The 22,942-nt window shown below is 38.7% G+C and overlaps 1 protein-coding gene across 2 annotated transcripts in view; it reads right to left on the reverse strand.

Moving 5' to 3' along the window:
* Positions 1-313: 313 nt before the first annotated feature.
* Positions 314-22,942, reverse strand: part of LOC109246515 (B-lymphocyte antigen CD20-like) — a 36,295-nt gene continuing 13,666 nt past the window's right edge. Inside the window, exons 5-7 of one of the 2 annotated variants that reach the window (XM_053899665.1) lie at positions 14,938-15,057; positions 11,294-11,414; positions 314-516 (exon numbers count right to left, since the gene is read on the reverse strand). In XM_053899665.1, the coding sequence (XP_053755640.1) occupies positions 509-516; positions 11,294-11,414; positions 14,938-15,057 (249 nt within the window). In that variant the 3' untranslated portion in view covers positions 314-508. The remainder of the gene's footprint in view (positions 517-11,293; positions 11,415-14,937; positions 15,058-22,942) is intronic. The other variant, XM_019414540.2, reaches the window with a different exon arrangement.

Raw genomic sequence — 22,942 nt, forward strand, 5'->3', positions numbered from 1 at the left:
TCTAAGTCCTTTAATGATGTATTATAATTTAATATTTGCATCTACTCCGTGGGCTAGGAGCTATGATTTCTGTGTTACAGGTGACGAAATGAAAGCACAGTAACATCAAAAGTCTTGCCATCACTACCTTGACATTATGCCTGCCTTCAAAGTCAGAGTAGTTCCCGTTCTCAGATGATGGCGTCCCTTCGCTCAGACAGATCTCCTCCAGCCTAAGGTAAAGTAGCCATTCACCTTTACTTTCCTATAGCCCCTGGACCGGCTGTATCTGTCTATGCTCACTCAGATCGTTTTTAAAAAGGGTAGAGTCGACTTGTGATCGGATTGCATCCTTTATTGAAGAAGTAGGGAGAAGGCGCACTGGGAAGGACTTCAGTAGCCTGTATTTTCCATGAGGCCTCTTGAGAACAATCGCGGAGTTCTTCCCCAGTTCACGATTAATCTTTCGTTCTTGATGGGAGTCACACTGGTTCTTTGTGAGTTATGTAGAGACACTGCACTGAGACAGCTATGGACCTGGGGGAGTGGGTGATAGCAGATTGATCATTGTGACACCAGAAGATACGAGCTTAGTCCCGAGCCACTGAATCAAAACAAGACAAAAAACAACAAAACAAAAACAAAACAAAACAAAAACCCCAGCAATGACAAACAAACACATAGGCAAACCTAAAATGTGACCAGTTGAAACCACACTGAGAAGATAACACCCACTCTGTCTGGGGGGAGAGGTAAAAATGCAACAGACCTGTGGCCCGTCAGAAACCAGAGGTTTCATTGAATTACAACCATCACATTCAACTAAAATAAGTCTTCAGAAAATGACTTTAACCTTCGGCTGGCCTGTGGTGGGTGCTAAGAATCCTCTGGGGTGCTCTACTTCATATTCTAGGTCAGAAGGAGAAACGACCAACGGAGGGGGGAGCTGTCTGGCTTAGACTCAAGGATTTGGGGGGGCGGGATCACCGCAGAAGGCATTCTGATGGGGAGAGCCCACGAGATGGTGATGGGATGAGCGACGTGGGCTGGTGAGGTAGCCTTAGGCTTCTGACCATCTGTCAGGAGGATCGCCCACTTCTGGCAGTGGTGGACTGAGGGTAATTGAAACCTTGGAAAGTGAAACCACCGATAAGGACGGACTACTGTATATAACTGCAAAGTTTGATCGAGAAACCCTCCCTGCTGCTAGAAAGGCTTCAATAGCATCCTGGTACTTACAGGCTAAATTCCAAATTCTTTTCTAGGGGTGGCTGGATTCTATTAGGATCTGGCCTCAATTTGCCTTTCCAGCTTCATTTTCTATCACTTTCCTCTAAACACTAGCCTACAGGAATCCCTCGAATGTGCCATGCTGGCTCCAGGCAGAGTTTTAGGCTGATTTACCAATATGTAGGTTTTGGTGGGAGGGATTTAATGACCTATCTTGAAAGAATTTAGACAAACTCTGTAGGTAAGGAGATAAAATTATCAGCCATTACAACCTATTTCCTTCTATCACAATTTAGTGATTGTTTCTATCCTTTATTCTATTAATGGCGTGTATTATATTGACTCTTTCCAATTTAAAATAAATTATGTTAAAATACACATAACAGTTATTATCATAACCATTTTTAAATGCACAGTTCAGTGGCATTAAATACATATATGATGTTGTTGCAAACATCACCACCATCCGTCTTCATAGTTCTTTACTTCCTGTAAAACTGAAACTCTACATCCATTAAACAGTAATTCCTCACTCCCAGCCCTTGGCAACCCTCATTCTCCTTTCTGTCTCTACAATTTTGACCACTCTATCTCCTATGGAGTAGAATCACACAGCATCTGCCTTTTTGTGACTGCTTTATTTCACTCCGCGTAATGTCCCCAAGGCTTATCCACGATGTAGCACACGTCAGAATTTTCTTCCTTTTGAAGGCTGAATAGTATTGTTACAGTTGTAGACCACATTTTGCTTATCCACTCATCTGTTGATGGAAACTTGGGTTGCCACATTGTAGCCATTGTGAATAATGCTTCTCTAAACATGGGTGAACACATAAATACCTCTCTGAGACCCTGCTTTCAATTCTTCGGGGTATATATGCAGAAATAGAATTGCTGGATCCTATGATAATCCTATTTTTAAATTTTCAAGGAACAATCATATTGTTTTCCACAGCAGCTGTACCGTTTTATGTTCCCACCAAAAGTGCACAAGTGTTCTGTTTTTTTTTTCACATTCTAGCCAACACTATTTTCTGTTTTTTCTGTTTTTTATTTTTTTGATAATAGCCATCTTTATGGGTATACCGTAATACCTCATTGTGGTTTTGATTTGTATTTCCCTAATGGTCAGTGATGTTGAGCATTTTTCCATGTGCTTATTGGCCATTTGTAGACTTTATCTGAAGAAATCTCGATTCGAGTCCTTTGCCCATTTTTGAATTGTTTATTTTTGTTGTTGAGTTTGAGTGTTCTCTATATATTCTTGATATTAATCCCTCATTATATATGTGATTTGAAAATGTTTATCTTATTCATTGTGTTGCTTTTTTACTCTCTTTTTTTTAAATGTTTATTTATTTTTGAGAGAGAGAGTGCACGTGAACGATCAAGCAGGAGAGGAACAGAGAGAGAGGGAGACACAGAATCTGAAGCAGGCTCCAGGCCCTGAGCTGTCAGCACAGAGCCTGATGCGGGGCTCAAACTTATGAACTGCGAGATCATGACCCGAGCGGAAGTCGGTGCTTAACCCAGGTGCCACCCAGGCGCCCCTTTTACTCTGTCTTTTGAGGCACAGCATTTTTAATTTTCATGAAGTCCAATTTATCTGTTTTTTCTTTCATTGCCTATGCTTTTGGTGTCACATCCAAAAACATCACTGCCAAATCAAATGTCATGAAGCTTTGGACTCATGTTTTCTTCTAAGAGTTTTATTTTTGGTCTTACATTTAAGTCTTTGATCCATTTTGTGTTAATTTTTGTACATGGTGTTAGGTAAGTCCAAATTCATTCTTTTGCAGGTGGGTAACCAGTTTCCCCAGTACTGTTTGTTGAAAAGACTGTGCTTAACGCGGTTTTGATGATTGTATCTCTGTAGTAAGTTTTGAAATCAGGAAGTGTGAGTCTTTCAGCTTTGTTCTTCTTTTTCAAAGTTGTTTTTGCTATTTGGGATCCCTTGAGATTCCATATAAATTTCAGGATGGGTGTTTCTGTTTCTGCATAAATGGCATTTAGATTTTGATAGGGATTGCATTGAATCTGTAGACTGCTTCGAGCAGTATGGACATCTTAACAACATTGATTCTTCTTATCGTGAACTTGGGATGTGTTTCCATTTACTTACATCTTCTTTAACTTTTTTCAGTAGTGTTTTGTAGTTTTCAGTGTGTAAGTCTTTCAGCTACTTGGTTAATTCCTAAATATTTTATTATTTTTGACGCTATTATAAATGGAATTGTTTTTGTGATTTCCTTTTCAGATTTATTCAGGATTTATTTCTGGACTCTTGATTCTACTGCACTAATTTTTACGTGCAGTAAAAATTACGATTTATCCTTATGCCAGTAGCACAATGTCTTGGTTAACTATAGTTTTGTACTTCCTTTTGAAATTGGGAAGCGTGAGCCCTCCAACTTTGTTTTTCTTTCTTTTTTTTTAAAAAGACTTTATGTATTTATTATCATTAAATAAATATTATTATTAAAATAAATATTATTAAAGATAATATATATTTATTAAATATAATTTTTAAATTTTTAAAAATATAATTTATTGTCAAGTTGGCTAACATACAGTGTGTAAACTGTGCTCTTGGTTTTTGGGATAGATTCCTGTGGTTCATTGTTTACATACAACACCCAGTGTTCATCCCAATAAGTGCCCTCCTCTGTGCCCATCACACATTTTCCCCTCTCCCCCACCTCCCTTCGTTTATTTATTTTTTAGAGCAGTTTTACGTTTGCAACAAAATTGAGAAACAGGCACAGAGAGTTCCCATATATCCTTTGTCCCCACACATACATAGCCTCCTCATCATTGACATCACTCCCCAGAATGGTACATTTGTTACCAAGGATTAACCACCACTGACATACCATAATCACCCGAAGTCCATAGTTTTTTACCTTAGAGTTAACTCTTGGTGTTGTATATTCTGCAGGGCTTGGGAAAATGTATAATGACATCCATCATTATATATGTATACATCCATGTATAACATCCATCATTAGATAATATCATACAGAATATTTTCACTGTGCTAAAAATCTTTGTGCTCTGCCTATTTATGCCGCCCCCCCCCCGCCTTGGCAACCACTGATTTTTTATTCCATAAAAAGTAAACGTACCCATAGTTTTGCCTTTTCCAGATGTCATATAGTTGGAATCATACAGTGTGTGTACTTTTCAGATTGGCTTCTTTCAGTTAGTAATACGCATTTGAGGTTTCTCCATGTCTTTTTCCTGGCTTGATAGCTGATTTATTTTTAGCACTGAATGATATTTCATTGGATGGGTGGACCACAGTTTATTCGTTCATTCACTCACTGATAGGCATCTAGGCTGCTTCCAAGTTTTGGCAACTATGAATAAAGTTGCTATCAAAGCCCGTGTGCTGGTTTCTGTGAGAGCATAAGGTTGCAGCTCCTTTGGGTAAACACCAAGGGACTGATGGCTAGATTGTATGGTAGTATGTTTAGTGTTGTAAGAAATCCTCAAAGCCACTGCTTTCCCAAGTGATTGTACCATTTTGCTTTCCCACCAATGCAACGTTGCTCTCTATTCTCACCAGCATTTGGTGAAATCAGTGTTCAGATTTTGGCCTTTGTAATATGTGTGTAATGGTTTGTTTTCTTTTTTAAAGATCGGTTTGGCTATTTTGGGTCCATTCCATTTTCATATGAATAGTAGGATAAGCTTGTATAAAAATCAGTGGAGATTTTGGTAGGCTTTGGGTTGAATTATAGATTAATTTGGCGACTATTACCATCTTAATATTAAATCTTCTGATCCACGGACATGAATTTTTTCCATTTATTTAAATCTTCTTTAATTTCTTTCAATAATGCTTTCTAATTTGTGGTAGACAAGTCTTACACTAATCTTGTTAATTTTTTTCCTGAATATAAATTACATAAACATTTTATTTTTTGATGTTATTGTAATTGTGTTCTCACGTATAGAAATAACAACTGATTTTTTGAAAAATATGTTGATCTTATACCCTTCCAACTTGTTGAACTTATTTGTACTAGATTTTTGTGTGTGGATTTCTTGGAATTTTATAGCCACAAGATCTTATCAGCTACAAAGAGAGGTCGTGTTACTTCTTCCTTGACCAACCAAACTGAATATCTTAATTTCTTTTTATTGTCTAATTTTCCTGGCTAGAACCTCCAGTACAATGTGGAAAATAAGTGGCAAAAGCAGACATCCTTGTCTTGTTCCAGATCTTAGAGCAAAAGGATTCAGTATCTCTCCATCAAGTATAATGTTAATTGCAGATTTTTTCCCCACACCTAACTGCTGCTTTTCAGGTTGAGGAAATTCCTTTCTATTCCTAGTTTGTTGAATGGTTTTTTTTTTTTTAATCATGAAAGGGTGTTAGATTTTATTAAATTGTTTTTTCTCTGTCTATTGAGATGGTCATGTATTTTTTGTTTTTATGTTATCAGCATGGTTATTACACTGATTGATTTTATGTTAAACCAGCTCTGAATTCCCACGATAAATCTTAATTGGTCATGATGTTTGATACTTTTGGTATGTTGCTGGATTGTATTTGAAACATTTTTTCCTTTGAGGTTTAAAAATTTATATTAATAATGGATAATGGTCTATAGTTTCCTTTTGTTTGATATATTTGTCTGGTTTTGGTATCAGGGTAATACTAACTTCATAGAATGAGTCAGGAAGTATTTTCTCCTCTTCATTTTTAGAACAATTTGTTAAAGACTGGTGTTAATTCTTTAAATGTTTAGGAGTATTTGCAGTGTAACCACCTGGGACTGGGGTTTCTTTACAAAAATTTCTCGATTATTATTTCAGTCTCTTCACATAATGGATCTATTTAGATTTTTATTACTCCTTGACACAGTTTCAATAGTTTGTATATTTCTAAGAATTTGTCCATTTTATGTAGGTGAACTAAATTGTTGGCATATCATTATTCATAGTAGCCCCTTTTAGTCTCTCTCTCTCTCTCTTTTTATTTTAGTAGGCTTCATACCCACACGGAGCCCAAAGCAAGGCTTAAACCCTGAGGTCAGTACCTGAGTTGAGATTAAGAGTCAGATGCTTAACTGACTGAGCCACCCAGGTGTCCCCTACTCTTTTATGTCTGTTTTTCTATTCTCTATTTCATTTTTTCCACTGTAGTCTTGATTATCTACATTCTTCTTCTGACTTTGGGGTTTAGTTTTCTCTTCTAGTTTATGTTCTTAATATTTATTAAGTTTTTAACTTTAATTCCAGTAGAGTTAACCTACAGAACATACAGTGTTATAGCAGTTTCAGGTGTGCAATATCGTGATTCGACAATTCAGTACATTACTCGGTGCTCATCATGATAGGTGTGCTCTTAATCCCCTTCACCTGTTTCTCCCAGCCCCCATTCCCATTCTAGTTTCTAAAGGTGGAAAGTTAGGTTTCTGATTTGAGACTTTTTTCTCTTTTTAAAAATATAGTATTTATAGCTATGAATTTCCCTCTAAGCACTACTTTAGCTGCATCAAATAAACCGTGGTATGTGGTTTGTTTTATTCATCTCAAAATGTGTTCTATTCTTTTTGATTTCTTCTTTGACTTTTTGGTAATTTAGGAATGTATTGTTTAATTTGCACATATTGGTGATAGGTTCAAATGTCCTTCTTTTACCAGTTTCTTTTTTTTTAAATGTTTGTTTATTTTTGAGAGAGAGAGCGAGCAAGTGAGCACACAAGCACGCAAGCAGAGGAGAGGAAGAGAGAGAGCGAGACACAGAATCTGAAGCAGGTTCCAGGCTCTGAGCTCTCAGCACAGAGCCTGACGTGGGACTCGAACTCATGAACTGTGAGATCATGACCTGAGCCAGAGTCAGACACTTAACTGACTGAGCCACCCAGGCACCCGCTTCTTTTACTGATTTCTAATTTAATTCCATTATAATCAGAGAAAATACTTTGTATGAATTCCATCCTTCTAACTTATTGAAACTTGTTTTATAGCCTAAAATATGGTCTGTCCCAGAGAATATTCTACACGCACCTGAAAAGAACGTGTACTTTGAGTTGTTGGATGGAGTGTCGTATAGATGTCTATTAGGTCTAGGCAGTTGGTTAATAGTGCTGTTCAATTCTCCTATTGCCTTTTCTCTTCTGCAGAGTTTTCCTATACATTGTTGAATATGGGGTATTGAAGTTTCCAACTGTTGTTTTTTAAACTTTGTATTTTTCCTGCCCAATCTGCCAGTTTTTGCTTCATGTGTTTTCGGGACTCTGTTGTTGGTGCATATATGCTTACGATTGCTATGAGTTCCTGACAGATTTAACTTAAAAAAATAATTATAAATATGTCCTTCTTCATGTCTACTAACAATTTTTTGTCTTAATGTCTATTTTATCTGACATTATTTTTATAGCTGCTCTAGCTCTCTTTTGGTTTCTGTTTATATGGCATATATTTTCCATACTAATATTGGACATATTTGTGTCTTTTCTTTTTTCCTTTGTAGAATTCTTGGCATCCTCCCATCTATTATGACCATAGAGGTTTAGAAACTAGAGTTCAGTGAAATTGAGCGTCTTGCCCAATGCCAGTATCTCTTTAGGTCAAGGTCGGATAATTAATGTCTTTCTCAATCATATTTCCCAATATGTGTCTTTGAATCTAAGGTGTGTCTCTTGTATATAGCATTTAATTGGAGTTCATTTTAAAAATCCATTTTGCCAGTCTCTGCCTTGTGATTAGAGTGTTCAATACATTTACATTTAATGTAGTTACAGATAAGATAGGGTTTATGTCTGCTATTTCATGGTCAGTTTTCTATATTGTATGTCTTTGTTCTTCTGTCTGTCCTTCTATCTGACTGCTCTCTTTTACGTTAAATAAATGTTTTCTTTCATACCATTTTATTTATTCTTCTATACCACTTTATTACATTTTTATTTCTTTTATTATTTTTGAATTATTTTTAGTTTGTTATCAATATTATTTTGTATTAATAATGTTGTAATATTTATTACATCTAATTCTTGATTGACAGTATTTTTCTTTCAGTGTTCTGAAGATGTCATACCACTCACTGTCTTTTGGCTTCCATAGTTTCTGATGAGGAATTTTATTAAAGATCCCCTTTACAGGATGAATTCTTGTCTTCTGCTGATTTCAAGATTTTCTCTTGGTTTTGTCTATTAGCATCTTGGTTGTGACGTGTCCAGGTTTGGATCTTTTGTAATTTCTCCTTTTTGGAGTTTGTTGAGCTCCTTGGATATGTAGAGTAATGTTTTTCATCAAATTTTTAAGTTTTCATCCAATATATTTTCAAGACTTCTTTGTGTAGCTTTCTCTTTCACTATCTCCTCCCATTATGCCAACTTCCATTATGCACATTTTGGTATGACTGATGGCGTTTCAAAGGTGTCTGAAGCTCTGTTCATTTTTCTTTGTTTGTTATCATTTTGTTCCACAGAGTAGACGATTTTAATTGACCTTTTTAAAAATTTTTTTAAATGTTTATATATTTTTGAGATATAGAGACAGAGACAGGGTATGAGAGAGGGAGGGGCAGAGAGAGAAGGAGACACAGAATCCAAAGCAGGCTCCAGGCTCTGGGCTCTCAGCACAGAGCCTGTTGCAGGACTCAAACTCAAAAACTGTGAGATCATGACCTGAGTTAAAGTCGGATGCTCAACCAACTGAGTCATCCAGGTGCCCCTTAATTGATCTATCTTTAAGTTGGTGGATTATTTCTTCTGTCAGATCAAATATTCTGTTGAGCCCCTTGAATGATGTTTTCATTTTAGTTACATATTTTTCTGCTCTAGAATTTCTACTCGATTCTTTTCAATAGTTTCTGTCTTTATCGATATTCTTTATCATGAAACATTGCTTTCTTACTTTCCTTTAGACTTTTTAGACATGGTTTTTCAGTTCTTAGAGCATACTTACAATAGCTGATTTAAAGAGTTTTTTTTCCCCTAGTAAGTCCAATATCTAGGCTTCCTCTGATACAACTTCTATTGCTTTTCCCCAGTGTTTAGGTCATAGTTTTCTGTTTCTTTGCATATCTTATAATTTCTTTTGTTAAAAATTGCATATTTAAAATAATATAATGTAGCAATGTTGGAAAGCAGATTCTCCCAGGGACTGGTTTTTGTTGTTGTTTTTGTTATTCTAGGGGTGGCTTTCCTGAACTAATTGTGTAGAGTATTCATGTCCTGTATGGGCACTGATGTCTGTGTTAGCTTAGTGTCATTAGATGATCGGGCATTGATTTCCTTAACTGCTTTGAACCAAGAAATTGCCCAGGCTTTGTTGAGAAGCTGTGTGTGTGTGTGTGTGTGCGTGTGTGTGTGTGTGTGTGTGTGTGTGTTGGGGTAAGACTTTAAAGGTTTGGAAGACAGGTTGCAACTCTATATTAGCTATCACTTCCTGTTTGCAGACAGCTTCAGGTCAGCCAGAGATGGGAGGTTAGCATATTGACAGGTCTTCCCTGGGCACACACACATCTCCACATATGCACAAGGTCTTAATTTCCAAGTATTACCACCGTTTCAAGGTCCCCAGAGGACATCTTGTGCCATAGTTTTTTTCTATTATGTTTTTTTTTGGTAAGCCTTTTGTTTTCCCCAACTTTTATCCCTGCTCCAGGCAAACACAGTGTTAAAGGCCACTAATTGTTCTGACAAACATCCCAGAAAACTTTTCACCGTGATTGAGCTCAGAGGTGAATAAAGACCCTTGCCAGTGGGGATTTCCAGGGACCTGCCTGACAAATCAGAAACAATGCTCTGGGAATGTTTTTTTTTGTGTTTTGTTTTGTTTTGTGTTGTTTTTTATTTTTGGGCAACTCCAATCTCAGTTTTCCTCTGCTTGTGGTTGTTAGGCTGGTGTTTTTTTTACAGGTAGTGTGGTCGCAAGGTTATTTCATTTAAAGGTTACTGTGGAGATGGGACAAGGGGGACGGGCACCGGGCAAATGATAACCACAAAACTCGCTGTTCTTACTAAGGTTTAGCCATGGTTTCTTGCATAAGTGTTCCCTGGATTGTCACAAGTCTTTGATTAATTCCCAGAGGTAAGAAATGTTAATTCTGACAACTTTTCCCAGTGTTCTCATTTATTTTATGGAGGAATCGATTTTTAGAGAGCCTCATTCTTCTATTCCAGAAGCAGTCTCTTCAGCGTCCTCTAAAATCCTCTAAATTTTCTGAAGGGACAGGAAGATCTCAAACTTTGCCAACAAAAGTTTATAACTAAATTTGAATTTCACAGTCTAGAACATTCAGTGTCCCCATATTGCTTTTCAGTCTATGTAAAATCTTTTCAGTCTATTTATTTCCTCTAGTAATCTTCTAGGTGATGCAAGTCTAAAAGACCTCAGGGTGCATGTATCCCTTCTAATCAGATTTTTGTATCCTTTGGGTAAATACCTAGTAGTCCAATTGCTGGATCATAGGGTAGTTGTATTTTTAGCTTCTTGAAGAACCTCCATACTGTTTTCCAGAGTGGCAGCACCAGTTTGCATTCCCGCCAACAGCGTAAGAGGGCTCCCCTTTCTTCATATCCTCACCAACACCTGTAGTTTCCTGGGCTATTAATTTCGACCATTCTGACTGGTGTGATGTGATAACTCACTGTAATTTTGATTTTCATTTCCCCGATGATGAGTGATGTTGAGCATCTTTTCATGTGTCTGTTGGCCAGCTGGATGTCTTCTTTGGAAAAAAAAATGTCTACACGTGTCTTCTGCCCATTTCTTAAAAACTGGATCATTTGTTTCTTTGGGTGCTGAGTTCTTTAGATGTTTTGGATACTAACCCTTAATCAAATACGTCCTTTGCAAACATCTCCCATTCTGACGGTTGCCTCTTAGTTTTGTTGATTGTTCCCTTTGCCGTGCAGAAGCTTTTTATCTTGATGAGGTCCCAATAGTCCATTTTTGCTTTTATTCCCCTTGCCTCCCGAGGCACCTCTGGTAAGAAGTTGCTTTGGCTGATGGCAAAGAGGTTACAGCCCGTGTTCTCCCCTAGGATTTGGATGGTTTCCCTGCAGATCCTTAACAGAAGCTGTTTTCTCCTGACTGACCAGCCAGAAACAAAATTACTCACTTATCTCACTGCATTCTACAGGACGCATTGCTGCTTCAATCCGCTTGACCGTCACGTATGCACAGATCACTTCCACGATCGTGGTGAAGAGTACATATTGTAAAAGCATACTACCAGCTATCTGAATTAGAAAGAAAAGAAACATTCCTCATATTAATTAGCCATTTGAAAATTATACAAGAACAACACTTCGCAAGCAGGGAATAAAGATCATTCATCCTATCAGTCTCACACAACTATGAGGATTTTTGTGTATTTTTCCTAAGAACAAAATATGTTTTCAATTAATCAGGTACTCTTATATGCACCTTGCATTATGTCAAGTCCTACTTCTAGTAATGACTGTACAAGTTGGATACTTTTATTTCTCTTCTACATGTGACCAGACTGGAAAGCAGAGAGATCACCTTAGTACCGTGGGCTGGGTGAAATTCTTCAGGGTTTGGCACTGAGTGCCCATCTTTTCTCTCTTCATACTTTCTCTTTCGGTGAGACTCATTGCGTGCTTTGTGTTTCGTGCTTTTCCATTTAATGCACATATAATTTGCATGCTCTATTTTCTTTTAACCTCTGTACCATAAACATTATTACATGTAGTAGGTGGAACCATTCTCTCTCCCTTTCCACATTTCTACCATGGCCCATAGTAGGACTTTCTGCTCTAGGAGTGGCTTCTAGTGTTTCTTAACGCTCCTCATTTACAATTCCCCATTTGAGAAGCAGAGATTTATCTAACTCATGATTTCACAAGAAGGAACCCAGCCCCTTCTGGGTTGTTTCCCTTTTTTTTTCTTCAAAATCGTTTTGTCTTTATGACCCCAAGTTCTCCTCAACCTCTGATACCTGCCTGGTCCCAGCACAAGGAGACCTGTCGTCTACCTGTATCTAGGTAGATAAGTTTAATTCATGGAGAGAGGTTGCAGCAAGTTCTCACTTTAAGTTCAAGTTCAAAGATTTCAAACGTGTTCTCCAACTATAATAATCATCATAAAGCTGATACTTTTTATTTACATCTGCTTGATTTTCGTATTTTATCTCAGTTGGTTCAGAATGTGAGAGAAGAAAAGTTGATGGCTATTTACTGGCCTGCTATACTAGTGTCCCAGGGGCCCTGTAATAAAGCGTCACAGCTGGGTGGCTTAACACAACTGAAATTTATTGTCTCACCGTTCTGGAGGGTCAAAGTCCAAAAAGCATGCATTGGCAACAGAATGCTCATTCCAAAGTCTTTAGGAGAGGATTCTTCCTTACCTCTTTCAGCTTCTGGTAGCCCCAAGGGTTCCTTGGCTTGTATCAGTATAACTACAACCTCTACCTTCACGTATCCATGGCCATCTTCTTTCCAGGTCTGTGTCCAGATTTCTTGCTTCTTATAAGGACACGAGTTCTATTGGATTAACGGTCCACTCTATTTGCGTATGACCTCATCTCAACTAATTACATCCGCAAGACTTTGTTCTCAAATAACGTCACATTCTGAGGTACTGTGGGTTAGGACACATCTTTTGGGGGGACACATTTCAACCCATAATAGTTTGTCTCTGTTCTGCCTCTAAGTTCATGTCCCTCCCACGTACCAAATCTATTTGCCTGATCCCAATATCTCCAAAAGTTTTGACCCATTTTAACATCAACTCCAAGTCCAAAATCTGACCTAAATATCATCAGATCAAAAAGCCTCAAATCCTATCATCTAAATTATCTAAATCAGTTATGGATGAGACTCCTAGAATGGTCCATATTGGGGTAAAATTCCTCTCCATCTGTGGACCTGTGCAATCAGAAAACCAGTTATCTAAGACAGAACGGTGGGACAGGCATTGGATAGATATTGCCATTCCAAAAGGGAGATATAAGAAGGAAAATAGGGCTGGGGTGCCTGGGTGGCTCAGTTGGTTAGGCATCTGACTTTGGCTCAGGTCATGATCTCGCGGTTTCTGAGTTCAAGCCCCGCATTGGGCTCTGTGCTGACAGCTTGGAGTCTGGAACCTGCTTCGGATTCTGTGTCTCCTCCTCTCTCTGCCCCTCCCATGCTCATGCTCTGTCTCTCTCTGTCTCTCAATAATAAATAAATGTTAAAAAAATTAAAAAAAAGAAGGAAAATGGGGTAATGGGCCCCAAGCAAGCCCAAAACCCAATAGGGCAATTCTTTAGATGTCGAGGCTTGAGAATAATCCTGTGTGGCTCCATGCTTGGTCCACACGGCTGCTGAGGAGGTGGCCCTGCTTCTTTAGCTCACCATGGTGGTGGCCCCACCCCTGGAGCCTACTGGTCAGTGGGGGGTCCCACTCCTTGGGTTATTGCTGTCTCAGCCTGTAGCATATCAAAGACGTAAATATTTGTGACGTGAAATGTGTTTCTTTTTCCCCATTCTTGGTTTTCTCATTTGCTTTTGTAACAGATGTACTAATTCCATACTTTATGCCATTTTCCAATGGCTTTTAGGTTTGTTCATTCATTTCTTTCTTTTATTTCTTTTTCATTGCTCATTCATTGAATCTGTGATTTCTTGTTACACACTGCCAAGTAGAGCCCATTACTATTTTCTTGGAAATGGAGAGCTTATTGATTGAATATTATTTTATTAAACTTCACTTTTTCCATTTTGACTGGTAAAGTGATCTCCCATAAAATGATGTTTTTGCCTATATTAGGATTGATTTCTCAACTCTCTGTTCTTTGGTTACTTTTTCTTTTTGTGTGTAAATACTATACCATTTTTAATATACTGCATCATCTCTTGATGTAACAAGTTGCCTGGCCCTCCCCAATCATTATGTGGCTTCTAGAATTTCTTGGCACTTTTCACACAATCTTTTTTTCCATCCATACACATTTTGGAGCAATTTTATTTCATTCTCCCCAAAACATTTTTGGGATTCTAAATGGAATCACCTCACATCTATGTATTAATTTATGGAATCTTGTAATTCTATGACATGGTGAATTTGCATTCAAGAACGTAGTTTCTCGGGGCACCTGGGTGACTCAGTCGGTTACGTGTCTGACTTTGGCTCAGGTCATGATCTCACAGTTTGTGAGTTCCGGCCCCATGTCTGGCTCTGTGCTGACAGCTCAGAGCCTGAAGCCTGCTTTGGATTCTATGTCTCCCTCTCTCTGCCCCTCCTTCACTCATGCTCTGTCTCTCTCTCAAAAGTTAATACATGTTAAAATAAAAAAGAATGTAGTTTCTCAAAGTATTCAGTTCTTATATTACAGCCCTCATGTTTTTAATATTTTTGTTGTTATTTTGATTGGGTTATTCATTTTTTCTACTTCAATATTTAAGTGGTAATTTCTAGTGTAAAGACAATGTATTGTCTACATTTTTCTTTACTAAATCATTTTTTTTTAGTTGAGTCTTTGGGGTTTTCTAGGGATCCTATCACTTTATCTTCACATAATGACAATTTTGATCTCTCTCTGAAGTTTCTAGTGTTTCCTTAGTTGGACTGAAATTGATTTTTTAATGTTCCCATGGCAAAAATTTGGAGGAGATACAGTTTGTTTTTATATTTCTACGCCAAAGACATCAAATTTGGTTGTCATTTCCATACTTTACCATTGCAACACACATCATTTACTATAGTTTTTCCATTTATATGTAAAATTTTAATCCAGTTGTTATTAAACTTGGTACTTACATGTGACCACAGGTATTCATTGGTGTCTGGATAATACGTTAAACTTGCAATACTTAATATCATTATACCAAGTACAGAAAAGCAGGCACTTAAGATGTTCATAACCATGCTAGCAATAAGCTGTAATAGACATACAAAGAAAACTGGTCATGTGCAGCATAAACAGGTTTTGATGAAGCAGTCAGTCAGTCTGTTGTCCTTTCTAGAACATTCAAGCATTTATTTTTGAGAGATAGGGCATGAGCAGGGGAGAAGCAGAGAAAGAGAGAGAGAGAGAGAGAGAGAATCCGAAGCAGGTTCCAGGCTCTGAGCTGTCAGCCCAGCGTGCAACGTGGGGCTCAAACTCACGAACCATGAGATCACGTCCTGGGCTGAAGTCACTGCTTAACCGACTGAGCCACCAGGCGCCCCGGTATCTGCTCTCTTTTGAATGGCACTGTGAGCCTTGCATGACCTGTGAAGAGAAACTCTGCCCCTTTGAGAAGGGATTTTATTTATTTTTTAATGTGTAACAGATCGTTAACATTTTAAAGAGGATTTTTTTTTTAAATAATGGGAAGAAGGAGGTGATTTGATACTGATCAACCAAAGAAAGAACTTAAGTGGGCATATTAAATTTTGATTGTTCAGCAGGCAGCCGTCCTTTCATTCTGGGAGCTCTCACTTGTTAAGTCTTTATGAAAGAAGTTTATCAAACTTTGCTACGACTTCAATCTGTAGGAGGCAGAGCCAGGGCATTGCCAATGCAGTCCTCTTCCCAAGGATTGTGAATCTTGAGCAAGTAACTTAAAGATGAACAGAAGACTGGAATTCATACCTAGAACGGGCAGCTCAGATGTTATACGGTGGGGATGGTGGGGCACTTGGGTGCTAGAGAGAAGCTGTGATCTCTAGTGATGGTAACAACCTGGCCAGATTCTCCTTGCTAAAAGATAGCTTGCACTTCTGGGTTTTCTGTTTCTGGCTTCTGGAACTTTCTCAGATCCTATGTTTTTTCTTTCTTTCTTTCTTTCTTTCTTTCTTTCTTTCTTTCTTTTAGTGTTTATTTTATTTTTGAGAGAGAGAGAACAAGCAGGGGAGGGGCAGAGAGAGGGGGGACAGAGGATCCGAAACAGGCTCCAGGCTCTGCACTGACAGCAGAGAGCCCCATGAGGGGCTTGAACCCATGAACCGTAAGATCATGACCTGAGCCGAAGTCAGACACTCAACTGAGACACTCAGGTGCCCCTCAGATCCTGTGTATTTTCTAAGTTTGGTTCTTCACTTCCCAGATGCTAGGACCCTGGCTTCTTCCCAGTAGAGTCTGTCTTTCCTTGCTATAGCCAGGTTTCAGTTCACAGTGGTGGACAATATTGAGTGGTGGACAAAATTGAGAAAATGTCTTACGGAAGAGAGAAGGTGTATACAAAATTTCAGACGCATGGGAAAGAAGGTCTTCGGGAAAATGAATCGTTTGGTGTGGCTGGAACGTGGGGCATGAAGGGAAGTTGGATACAACGTGGGTGAAGCGGGCGGGGCTGGATTATGAGGAATCTGGCAGGCTGTGCTGAGGATTCCAATTCATCTTTTCGAAATGTAGACCTATACTCAGGGCGTGTCAGCTAGAAAGACCCTTCCTTGGTACGAAGCCAGGTTGTGGTGTGCTTTAGAAGATGCACACTTACAATGCTTCTGCACACTTACCCTGTGTCCACATAGGAGGTCAGAAAGGCTTATGAGCCAGGATCACCTATAGAGAGATATTTATGTTCCAGGGGCGCCTGGGTGGCTCCGTCGGTTAAGCGCCCGACTCTTGATTTCAGCTCAGGCAGGTCATGATCTCATGGTTCGTGAGTTCGAGCCCCACAGCACAGATGCCAGCTTGGGATTCTCTCTCTTTCTCCCTCTCTCTCTACCCCTCCCCTGCTCATGCTGTCTCTGTCTCTCTGAAAGTAAATAAATTTAATTGAAAAATTAAATATTTATGTTCCCCCCAAGTCCTGATCAAACATTTGATTTAAATACACAACATTATTATTTTTGAAGCATTCCGCTCCCAGCATGAGAGTGTGAGGGACTCCACGGATCAACTCCTCAGCCAAATTTGTGAAAATTACTAAGAACCCCAACATTTAAAATCTCTGGAGTCCTAAGGGCCTACAGCAAATGACGAAACGGTCAGCCAAGACAATCTACTAGGGGCGCCTGGGTGGCTCTGTTGGTTAAGCATCCGACTCTTGGTTTCAGCTCAGGTCCTGATCTCACGCTTTCATGAGCTCGAGCCCTGCATCAGGCTCTGTGCTGGAAGTGCGCAGTCTGCTTGGGATTCTCTTTCTCTCCCTCTCTTTCTGCCCCTTCTCCACTCACACGGTCTCTGTCTCTCTCAAATAAATAAATAAACTTTAAAAAATTTTTAAAAAACCTACTACAAGTCAAAAAACTGTCGGAGTCTGCGGTATCTGAACCAAGAGCCACGCCCACTCACCCCCTTCCGGGTTCCACAAGAACACTCTGGGTTGGTGCAGGTCACTTTTCCCCCAAATCCCAGAGTGCTAGCTAGCGCTCTCTCCCCCCCACCCCCACCCGCCCACCCTCAGGAGCAGATCATCCACTTAGCATTTCTAATCATGCTCCCAGCTACTTGCTACTGAGGCTAAGTCCAAGTGTAGCCAGGAGAGGTGGACTCTCTCCTTTTGCCTAGCCCCTACTTGTGGGGTGAGGGCCTTCTCTTGGTGGCAGTGCCAGTGAGGTACCAGGTCCTGATCACTCTTGCCTTCACTTATGGGGTAGGGGTTCCACATCATGAGAGGCAAGCTGTCCCCCTCCAGCAAGCCCTCAGCTCTTACAGTGGGGGTGTCACTCAGAGAGAAGCACTCCATTGTCCCTCTGCAACCCCCCACCCCCACCCCCCAATCCTAGGAGCAGAGCTTTGGCTCAGAGATTTTGCCTGGGGGAGAAGTGGGTTACAGAATAGAGAACAGCATCCTAGGGCGACTGTGGATATACCTAAAGCTACACTCACCCCTGAGGAGCAATTTAACACAGAGAGGGAGAAACAGACTGCAGGAAATTATTTCAGCCAGCCCTTCAAACAAAACAAAACACATCAAATAACAATCATAAGCCCTTGGGCTGGGAACTCTGAGTTCTGAGTGCCCAGAGTTGCTACAATGTATTTGCCCAGTTTCTGGAGCATCTGTGGCTCAGTCAGTTTTGTCTGACTCCTGATTTTGGTTTGGGTCATGATCTTAACGGTTTGTGAGATTGAGCCGTGTATCGGGTTCTGTGCTGACAGCATGGAGCCTGCTTGGGATTCTCCTTTTCTCTCTCTCTGTCCCTCCCTGGTGCATGCTCTCTCTCAAAATAAATAAATAAACATAAAAAAATAAAATGCCCAGTTTCCAACAAGAAATTTATGAGACAGGCAAAGAAACAGAAGTATATATACACCTGTGCACTTTGACCTACACATCAGAAAAAAAAAAAAAAAGCAGGTAACAGAAACTGTCTGTGAGAGTGGCCAGATGTAGTCTTCATTAGCCAAAGACTTCAAAATAGTCATAAAGAAGGTCAGAGAACTAAAGTAAACGATTAAGCAAGTAAAGCAAGATTTGCTGATGACACTGAGTATGGACAATTATATGGCAAGAAATTATATAACCTGTATGAAATGGACAAATTCCTTGCAATGTACAAACTATTGAAACGCACTCAAGAAGAAACAGAAAATCCGAACAAAGCTATAACAAATCTGAAATAATAATAAAAACCTTCCATGAAGAAAAAGCCAGTTCCAGATGACTTCAATGGTGACTTCTACCAAATATTTAAAGAATTAATACCATTGCTTCACAAACTCTTCCATAAATAGAATAGGAGGGGACACTTCCTAACTGGCTCTAGGGGGCCAGTATTACCCTGATACCATAACCAGACCAAGCCATCACAATAACAAAACTATAGACCAATATTTCTTATGAACAGGAATGCAAAAACACCCCCCTAATCCAGCAACATATAAAAAGCATTATATACACCATGACCAAATGGGATTTATTCCATGAATGCAAGGTCAGTTTAATTTCCAAAAATCAATGTAATACATCAGACCAATAAGATAAAAAACAGCCATATGACTATCTCAATAGATGAAGAAAAAGCATTTGACAAAAAGCCAAGACCCTTTCGTGATTAAAACACTTAAGAAACTAGAGTAGTTGGCATGTTCCTTAATGTGGTAAGGGTATTTAGGAAAAACCCATAGCGAACTTACTGGTTTGCTTACTTCCTGCACACTCACTGGATGCTTTCCTCCTAAGATCAGGAAAAGACAAGAATGTCTGCCTTCACAGCTTCTACTCAGCATTGTATTAGAGGTTCTAGCCAGGGCAGTTAGGCAATAAAAAGAACTAAAAGGCATCCAGATTTGTCAAGGATCTATTCACAGATACCTGTTCTATCCAGAATATCCTAAGGAATACACTAAAAATGATTAGAACTAATAAACAACTTTAGCAAAAAGGACAGGATACGAGATTAACATAAAAATCAATGGTATTTCTATACACTGGAAATGAACCATCTGAAAATGAAATTTAAAAAAAATTCCATTTACAATACCATCAAAAAGAACAAAGTATCTAGGAATAACCTTAACAAAAGAAGTGCAAAATTCTGAAAACGAAAAAACATTTTTGAAGGAGTCATGCAAAAATATCCACGTTCACACGGATGTGAAGATTTAATACTGTTAAGATCAATACTCCCCAAATTGACTTGCAGATTCAGTGAGATCCCTATCAGAATTCCAGCTGTTTTTCCTTACAGAAATTGGTAGGCTGATCCTAAAACTTGTATGGCATTGAGAGAGCCTCGGAATGATAAATAAAAACCTTGAAAAAAGAAGAGAAAAATGGAAGAACTCACACTTTCTGATTTTAAAATGAACTACAAAGCTACAGTAATCAAGACTTTGTGGTACTTGCATAAGAAAAGACACGTAGATCAATAAAATAGAATGTGAAGTCCAGAAACAAACCCACAAAGGTGCCAAGACAATTTAATGAAGGAAAAATAGTCTTCTCGACAAATGATCCTGGGACAACTGGACATTCACATGCAAAAAATGAAATAGGGCCCTAAGGTTACATCATCAACAAAAATTAACTCAAAACGGATCAAAGACCTAAATATAAGACCTAAAGCTATAAAATGCCTGGAAGAAAACAGGCATAACTCTTTGGGTCTTTGGTTGTGGCAATGGATTCTTAAACATGACACCAAAAACAAGAACATCAAAAGAAAAATTGATAAGTTAGGGCTTCCACAAAATTAAAACTTCCATGCTTCAAAAAATACTATTCAGAAAGTGAAAATATAGTCCACGGAATGGAAAATATTTGTAAATCATATATCTGATAAGGGGTTGTATCTAGAGTACATAAAAACTCTTATAACTGAATAATAATAAAAGGCTAATAACTAATTTTATTTTATTTTTATTTTTGTTATTATTTTTTTAAATGTTTATTTATTTTTGAGACAGAGACAGAGAATGAGAGGGGAGGGGCAGAGAGAGAGGGAGACACAGAATCCGAAGCAGGCTCCAGGCTCCGGGCTGTCAGCACAGAGCCCGACGTGGGGCTCGAACTCACAGACCATGAGATCATGACCTGAGCTGAAGTCAGATGCTTAACGGACTGAGCCACCCAGATGCCCCGCAAAATAACTAATTTTAAACGGGCACAAGATTTGAACAGACCTTTCTCCAAAGAAGACACAGAAGCGGCCAATGGCATATGAAAAGATGCATGACATCAGTAGCCAACAGGGATATGCATAGCGATACCACAGTGAAATGCTACTTCAGACCCACTCGGATGGCTAAAGTCTGAGGTCAGGTAATAATAAGTGTTGGTGAGGATATAGACAAATACGAATCCTGCTGGTGAAGTAGAGAATGGTGTCGTCACTTAGAAACCATAGACTGTCATTTCCTTCAATGGTTAAACAGAGTTACCATACAACCCAGCAGTTCTATTCGTAGGTATATACTAAAAAGAATTAAAAACGTGTTCAAATACAATATTGTACACACGTGTTTACAACAGCACTACTCCTGGTGGAATAAACCCAGATGTTCAGCAACTGATGAATGGATAAATGAAAATAAATGAAATGTAGCGTAGCAGCACCCATGGAATATTATTTAGCCATAGAAAAGATGAAGTACTAATTCATATATGCTACAACATGGATGAACCTTGAAAGCATTATGCTAAGTGAAAGAAGCCATTCATGAAAAATTACATATTATATGATTGCCTTTTTTATGATTACTTTTTAAAAATTTTTGAAATATTTTATTTTATTGTTAATTTTATTTTTTATTTTTTAAAATTGACATCCAAATTAGTTAGCATATAGTGAAACAAAGATTTCAGATGTAGATTCTTTAATGCCCCTTACCCATTTAGCCCATCCCCCCTCCCACAACCCCTCCAGTAACCCTCAGTTTGTTCTCCATATTTATGAGTCTCTTCTGTTTTGTCCCCCTCCCTGTTTTTATATTCTTTTTGTTTCCCTTCTGTTATGTTCATCTGTTTTGTTTCTTAAAGTCCTCATATGAGTGAAGTCATATGACTTTTCTCTTTCTCTGACTAATTTCACTTAGCACAATACCCTCCAGTTCCATCTACGTAGTTGCAAATGGCAAGATTTCATTCTTTTTGACTGCCGAGTAATACTCCATTGTATCTATACACCACATCTTCTTTATCCATTCATCCATCGATGGGCATTTGGGCTCTTTCCACACTTTGGCTCTTGTTGATAGTGTTGCTATAAACATGGGGGTGCATGTGTCCCTTCGAAACAGCACACCTATATCCCTTGGATAAATGCCTAGTAGTGCAATTGCTGGGTTGTAGGGTAGTTCTATTTTTAGTTTTTTAAGGCACCTCCATACTGTTTTCCAGGGTGGCTGCACCAGCTTGCATTCCCATATGATTGCTTTTTTAATGAAATGTTTAGACTAGTCACAGCTACAGAGACAGAACACAGATTAGTGGTTTCCTAGGGCTAGGGAAAATGGGGGGTTGTGGTATGGGGAACAATAAATAGCTAAATGATACAAGGTTAGTTTTTGGGGCATCGAAAATGTTCTAAAATTGACTGTGGCGGCAGTCACACACATCTGCGAATACACTAAAAAAAAAAAAAAAATCATTGAATTGTACACTTAAAAAAAACCCAGAATTGATTAAGATGGTGTATGTTTACCTAGGCAGCTAAAGATTTTTCCAGGTTAACATGAAAATAAGTTGGTATGCTTTCAGAAAATAACAGTTGTTGAACTCAAATATCTATACCCAACTAAGGGGCAGCCTAATGGGTTTTATTTTTAAAAAATAATTTTTTAAATTTTAGGGCAGAAGACATATGCCCTACATTCATTTTCGGCTTTAATTTGAAGGGATACACATGAATAAAATATAAGTAACATTGTACTCTTTAGGAAATGACAGTAAATTAAGAAACTTTTCAACTAAAAATATTATTTTCCCCCTCTTCTTCCTAGTCGTCATCTTGGAGTGCCCTAGGGCTCAGCCTTCTCTTTTCTTCTTTGCTTTTCCCTTCCATTGGAGGTCTTGGCAAGTCTCATTGCTTTCAATATTATTTCATATCTTGAGATTCCCAATTCAATCCTTTCAATTAATTGCTCAAGACAAAAACTTTGCTTTAGTTCCTGGTTTCTCTCTGTTTCTCACACCCTATACCCATCGGGAAATCCTGTTGGCATCTCCTTCAAATATATCCAGTAGCCAAACACTTATCATTTCCTCCGCTTCATCTATTCTGTTCAAACCACTGCCATCTTTTCCCTGGCTGACAGTAGCCCTGTAACTGGCCTCCCTGCCTCTAACCTGGCACCTCTTGCATGTAATCATCAAGCGAATTTCTGTCAGAATGATCCTTTTAAGGCACACCCTCATCAAGTCTCTCCTCAGAATACTCCAGTCTCTCC

This window comes from Panthera pardus, unplaced genomic scaffold (genome assembly GCF_024362965.1).
Source record: "Panthera pardus isolate Hobbes unplaced genomic scaffold, ASM2436296v1 HiC_scaffold_12, whole genome shotgun sequence".
Classification (NCBI taxonomy): Eukaryota; Metazoa; Chordata; class Mammalia; order Carnivora; family Felidae; genus Panthera; species Panthera pardus.